At 49.9% G+C, this 5,736-nt stretch overlaps 1 protein-coding gene and 1 long non-coding RNA gene across 3 annotated transcripts; both read right to left on the minus strand.

Moving 5' to 3' along the window:
* Positions 1–1,708: 1,708 nt before the first annotated feature.
* LOC131478585 (uncharacterized) lies at positions 1,709–3,112 on the minus strand. 2 transcript variants are annotated; one of them, XR_009244558.1, is made up of 4 exons: positions 3,029–3,112; positions 2,714–2,744; positions 2,091–2,132; positions 1,709–1,986 (listed from the first exon to the last, which is right to left on the minus strand). It is a non-coding gene; the product is annotated as an uncharacterized LOC131478585 (long non-coding RNA). The 2 variants fall into 2 exon arrangements; XR_009244557.1 differs by lacking the exons at positions 2,714–2,744; positions 3,029–3,112 and having other exon boundaries at positions 2,091–2,623.
* A 303-nt stretch (positions 3,113–3,415) lies between these two features.
* LOC131478557 (uncharacterized) lies at positions 3,416–5,409 on the minus strand. The gene is made up of 3 exons (XM_058658775.1): positions 4,655–5,409; positions 3,591–3,744; positions 3,416–3,477 (listed from the first exon to the last, which is right to left on the minus strand). The coding sequence occupies exons 1-3, from the start codon at positions 5,330–5,332 to the stop codon at positions 3,416–3,418; spliced, it is 894 nt and encodes a 297-aa protein (XP_058514758.1). The 5' UTR covers positions 5,333–5,409.
* Positions 5,410–5,736: the final 327 nt, after the last annotated feature.

A 5,736-nucleotide genomic window follows, 5' to 3' on the forward strand; every position in this document is an offset into this window, starting at 1 on the left:
GGCCTACCTGTGAGATGGGTGCCAAGTTCATGAGCCCCAAGGGTGGGGGATCAGGCGAGGCTTGGGTCACCTAACCCAGGAATTGAGGCCCAAGTGCAAGGTGGGTGCCGGGTTCTTGAGCCCCAGGGCTGGAGGGATCCAGCAGGGCTCAGGTCACCTTGTCCTGGTCCTTCAACCTGACGAAGGGGGAAAAAGGCAGAGCAGTGGGCGCAGACACTGACACACATGGAAAATAAGGTAACCCAGTTGGTACTGTCACAGAGGAAAGAAAACAGATCAAATTGGACAACTATCCCAGCAAACAATGACAGTACAAATCTGGATGAATGGAGAATTGAGGTCGACCGTGTCAGTCAATGGGCATTGGGAGGGTTGCCTCAACCTTGGATCGGCAAAATCGACAGCATTTCAGAACTATCCAAACCACCTGATTAGAGCATGGGGCCCTGAGTTGATACTGGGTGGCAGTTCCCCATCCCTGGGTCCTAGGACATTTGGGAGGCTGGGTGTGGCTTCACCCTTTATCTCCCCCTTCCCCCAGAGACAAAAAGAAATAGAGAATTTGGAAACAATTATTTCACCCACTTTTCCCTAACCCTCAATCTTTCCCACCTTGGTCAACCATGTAATCATCATCAAAAATGATAAATAAATAAATAAATAAACAAACAAATAAATAAATATTAAACATATACACAAGTTAGTATCAAGTGTTAGACCATTGTTATCATTGTCTAAGACCAGCAGTGTAGAAGGTCTGTTTACACCAGCATCATCAAAAGTGAATAATGCATTGTTCTATCGTACCATAGCTACCAAGTCATTGAGAGGAAGGTTTCAGTCCTATGATAGCCTTAAGGATCCACCATCATTCACGCAGTCTATCATTGACAACAAAGTCAATTCCAATGCCCATGGCTGTATCCTCCTTTGTCTGCTTTGTCTACCAAACACACAATGTATCAGGAATGGCAGCTAGCAGAAGCCATACTCATATAACCCAAACATCAATCTGTCCTTTCTCTCAGACCCACCCACCCTGCTCTAGACCCTGACTAAAAGAAGAAAGCCACACTAAGTGTCATGGAGGGTGAAATCAGAATAAGGAGCACAGACAAGTCTCAAGAGACCTTGAAGAGAAGTCTGCAAAATGGAGCTGAGACTCCCAAACCTCATGTGCTGGAACATTTTGTCATGGAGTGATTGAATATTATTTAAAAGTGGCCATCGAGAACATGCAGACCCATCATTCACACTTTCCTTGGACACTGGCCATTTCCAAACAAGGGACATGGTGGCCATCACCAGAGAAACAGCTGATTGGTTAAGATTTGGAAAATGTGGAAGCCTGGATCATCAGACGCTCCACTCCAGCTGCTGGGGGATCTAGTTCCCTAAGTTGGCCCAAAGGCACCAGAAGACTCATGTCCCCCACTCACATGGAGATGCACCTACTCTCTTCTCCTGCGTGTTCTATACCTGCCCTTTTGCCCGACCACCCATTGGGATATGTCCCTGCCTCTATTTTTCCACTGAAACTCAGCATCTGGTAACTGTCTTTCAGAGAAAAAAGCTGAGGAGTATCTAAGGATGATACAAAACTTCTAGATTAAACTGTCCATGTACACAGTGCCACTAGAGAGACACCTAAGCCATGCTGGACAAGCGGGAAGATAAGGCCAAGATTACAACAGTACACCATATAAACTGCAATTCAAAGATAACTTTATTGTGGTACAAACTAAACAGAGGAACTGATTTTAACATTCTCTGACACAGGGCAGTTTCTCAAACCCCAGAGAGCGTAGAGCACAGAACATGACAGGTATTTTAATTTGAAACTGCTGTGAACTGGGGCGGGAAAGGAGACAAATGCAGGGACAGAGGAAGCTGTGGCTGGGAAGAAACTGGAGGGCAGTAGCTGGGCCACACATTCTGGGCTCCAATGTAGCAGCTGCCTGTGCAGTAGAAGATGCTGGATTCCACCTGTGAAGAGGAGCAGTCAGGGCAAGGATATACCTGCAGGGCCTGCCCACATTCCTCCTAAATGCCAGGGTTGTGGCAAGGGGTGTGCAATGTACGACACTCACGTTACAGCCTCTGAAACTTCTCAGTGAGGGAACTCATGGCCTCTGAAACAGACACAACACAGCCCTTCAGATGTTAGCCTGTGGAAACCTGGTCCTATGCCCCAAAGCAGGAGGGAAGGGATCACCTGGCCCTGCCACCAACAACCCCTCCAGCCCATCCAAACAGCCTGGGGCAGACCCACCCACCATCCATCACCTGAGTTCCATGCGGAGACATCTTCTAAATGGGAACAAAACAGACCAGTCGTTCTCAAATATCGGGTTATACCAGGACCATTTAGAACATTCAAAAGAAAGCAAACACAGGAAAAGCCACATGCATCACAGCAAGCAGCACTTCAGGGAAACACATGCAATAGCTCTAAGCATGCTGAAGAAGGTCGTCTCTGGAACTCTTGGGCAAAGTGCACCTGTAGCTCAGACCATGCCTTTCTCCTTATGCTCGCCCTAGCTATAAATGCACAAAAGGCTCCAGAGCCAGGCCTGCTTGGTTCTCCTCCCCACAGAAACGATGACGGTACCAGTGGCGCTGCCCGCACCTGCAACCTACCCACACCCCGCCACCAGCATCAAGACTCTTCTGCTTTAACCCCAGCCCCAGGTCAGTCCAGGATGTGTCATACCTAGTTGCTCTCTTAGATCATCTACGTCCTTCTGTGGTGAAACATGAAAAGGTAGCAGTCACCAAAAAAAAGAGAAATGATGAGTATATTATCCCTCCCCACCTCTGAGCACACCCCCTTGTCCTTACACCTGGCACCTGCCACAGCCCAGAGGCCATACTGGCTTGGAATTCTAAATGGAAAGGAGTCACACTCTGTATTATGGTGTAGGGTAGTGAGCAGGAGACACAGCAGTCAGTCTGATCTGGATATGGATTCCCACCCTCTGTCCCCATTTGTTAGGCCCACATTTCTAGGAGACAGAGACAGCATTACCTGAGGATAACTCTTGATTCCAGAGTGTGTTTGAGTCCTCCTTACTCTCGGACGACAGACAGACGGTCCCCTGTTGCCTGAAAGAGAATGCAAAATCCAGCTTCCCAGTCTGGGAATGAGGTAGAAGGTCTGGCAGGGTCTAACACTAGGCAGCCTCACCCTCTGCTAATAGTAACTTGTTACTACTCTGCCCTGGACCTGCCTTCCCAGTCCCTCACTGGCAATAGCTCCCTAGGATGGTGAATTTGGGTTGCATACTAACAGAACAGCACTCACAGCCAGCTCTGGGCAAGAGCCATCTGGTTGTGCAGGGCCTAAAAGGAAAAGCTCTCTTCCATTGATCATCTGTTTTTGGTTTTGCAACAATTGCCAACTTACAGGCCATACTCAGAGGATGGTGTAACTTAAGGCCAGCTCTTTTAACACCCAATTTCCTATGAGGGAGCTACCTACATAGGCAGGGAAATATGGCACCAAAGCTGAGATCCCAAAAAAGACAGAATCCGAAGTTTCCCTCCTTGATCCCTCTCTGCTGCACTCAAATCAAACCCACTGGACTCACCAGATAGTGTCAGGTTAGTCATGATACCTCCCTGGCTCAGGGACAAAGGTTTTGAGTTTTGGGGAACTTGAAGATTTCGAATGTTTTGGTATATTCTGCTGAATTCTCCACGACGTTTGTGCCAATAAGGCACCACTGGTCTGTGTGTAATCACCTACAGCAAGAAGTTCACAGAGTTAGGTTAGAGTTCACAATGTGGGTTGTGTAAGAGGGGGCCAGGAGAAGGCAGAGGTCAGGAATTTCAGAGGAGAATTATAGGATCATCCCATTAGGTCTTTGTCACACTAAGGCAAAGAGGTAGAACTGAGCCAGAGAGAAGAGTAAGGAGTACTGAGAAGCACAGGTCACCTATCCAGACAGGCTTAGGCAGCAGGTAGGAATGAGGACTTAAGAGTGTAAGAAAAGTAAACACAACTTAGCAACCCAATCTGCAGTCCTAGAGAGGTATATGCTGGGGGAGAGGGGAAAAAGCAAGCGAAGGAAGAATAAGAGAGAGCGGAGGAGGAATAGCCTTGTGACCTGGTCTCTATTCCGGTCATCATTTCCTCTGACCACAACCTTCTGGCCCCCTCTCTTCCTTCTGGCCCCCTCTTCCCTGCTTGGATCGTTTGGGTCCCCAAAGGAGTGGGGAAGATGTGCTGGGCTTCTCAAGCAGTGAAACAGCAAATATTGTAGTGAAGGGGCTGTGTCCTCATGGGACAAAGGCTGTTCCAAGCAGCAACTTGCGGGCAATCCCTAGAGATTTCTTCTCCTGGCTTCCTCCTAGGAAAAACATGGGGCAGGCACCCTATACCAACAGCAACGGTAGTTCATGGATGGCTGTGTATGCCCTTGCCTCCCCAAGACACCACGCTCTGCATTTTTTTTTAGAGGAAGAGGGACCCAGTTCTTCCGCTGTCTGCCTTATCATTGCCCCAGTGAGAACCTGGAAAGTACAGATCAAGAGATGGTCATAAATGTGGGGGGAATTATCCCTGCCATGGAAAGTCCAGTGTCTAGAACTCTGGCGGTTCCTCTGAACTGTTGCCCCTGACTTGGCCTCCTGCTTTCTGGTAAATGCTCACCCTTACCGCCTGCAGGTTCCCAAGGTCATCAGAAGATGGCCCCAACAGGCTTGTCCCGCAGGTGCCATGTGTACTGGTACTGATGTTCATGCGACGTCTGACACTTCTCTTCCTGAGGCCCCGGGTGCGGGCTTCCTCAGATGCACTCACATGAGGAGGAGCAGCAGAAGCAGGCAGCGATGCCGCATAGCTCCTGCCCACAGCACCTCTACCGCTGGGGTCCTCCTCGACGGGTGCCAAAACGGTGGCCACTTCAGTGGCACTATTTTCTGCACTCCGAAATCTGCGCAGGGCTCCAACACTCGGATCGGTCAGCATGTGCACCACAGCTGCATACGCTGTAGCAAACCTGAACATAGAATCTACAGCGCCCTTCCTTTCAGGGGTGGACTGGTGTGGTCCAACGCTCCAGCCCCAAGGCCTGGGAGCTTCTACCTGAATCATTCCCGGCTTAGACTCGGACTCGCATCCAGAGCCTGAGTCCAGCTGTAAGTTGAAGGCCTCTAGGCTTGAGCGCCCGCTCTCCCCCTCGCCTTGGCCCTGACCGCTTCCTGGCGTTCCCAAACACATGCTTTCTCCAGATTCCCACAGGGCTCCAGGAAGGTCAGGGCCAGCCTGCTCCTCACTCTTCTGCCTGCTACCTTCACTAAACCAAGTCGCCTTACTGTGCGAGCTCATGTTCCAAGTCTGCGCACACCCGACTGAATACACGCGTCCGACTCGGCTGAAGTCCTCGCAGAGAAAGAACGGGCAAGGGCGTGGAAAGCGGAATGAGTTCTTGGCGCATGCGTGACCACAGGGGTCACCGGAAGAGGTGGGAATGGGGGGCCCTCAGACAACGCGAGACTTCTGTGGGCACCTTCCGGGGTTCGTAGAGGCTTTCTGATTAACCAATTCCAGGTCTAATGGCGTGCTCTCTTCCTTGAACTGATGGGTTGATGGCTTAGCTTGGAAGTTTGCCTAGCTTTACCATACCCATTTCCCGGCTTTCTTCCAGTTCAAGTGAATTCATAAAAGCGGGAGTGCCTATGTTCAACAACACCCACCAAGAGATATAAATCGGGGCTGCTGCTGTGGCGTAA

Source organism: Ochotona princeps, chromosome X, assembly GCF_030435755.1.
Source record: "Ochotona princeps isolate mOchPri1 chromosome X, mOchPri1.hap1, whole genome shotgun sequence".
NCBI lineage: Eukaryota > Metazoa > Chordata > Mammalia > Lagomorpha > Ochotonidae > Ochotona > Ochotona princeps.

Bases quoted from the DNA above. Each gene is read 5' to 3' on its own strand.
- LOC131478557 (XM_058658775.1), bottom strand. From the start codon at position 5,332: ATGAGCTCGCACAGTAAGGCGACTTGGTTTAGTGAAGGTAGCAGGCAG. The intron at 3,745-4,654 runs GTGAGCATTTAC...TTCTTGCTGTAG, and splicing joins GGAACCTGCAGGCGGTAAGG to GTGATTACACACAGACCAGT. The intron at 3,478-3,590 runs GTGAGTCCAGTG...CTGCCTATGTAG, and splicing joins GACTAACCTGACACTATCTG to GTAGCTCCCTCATAGGAAAT.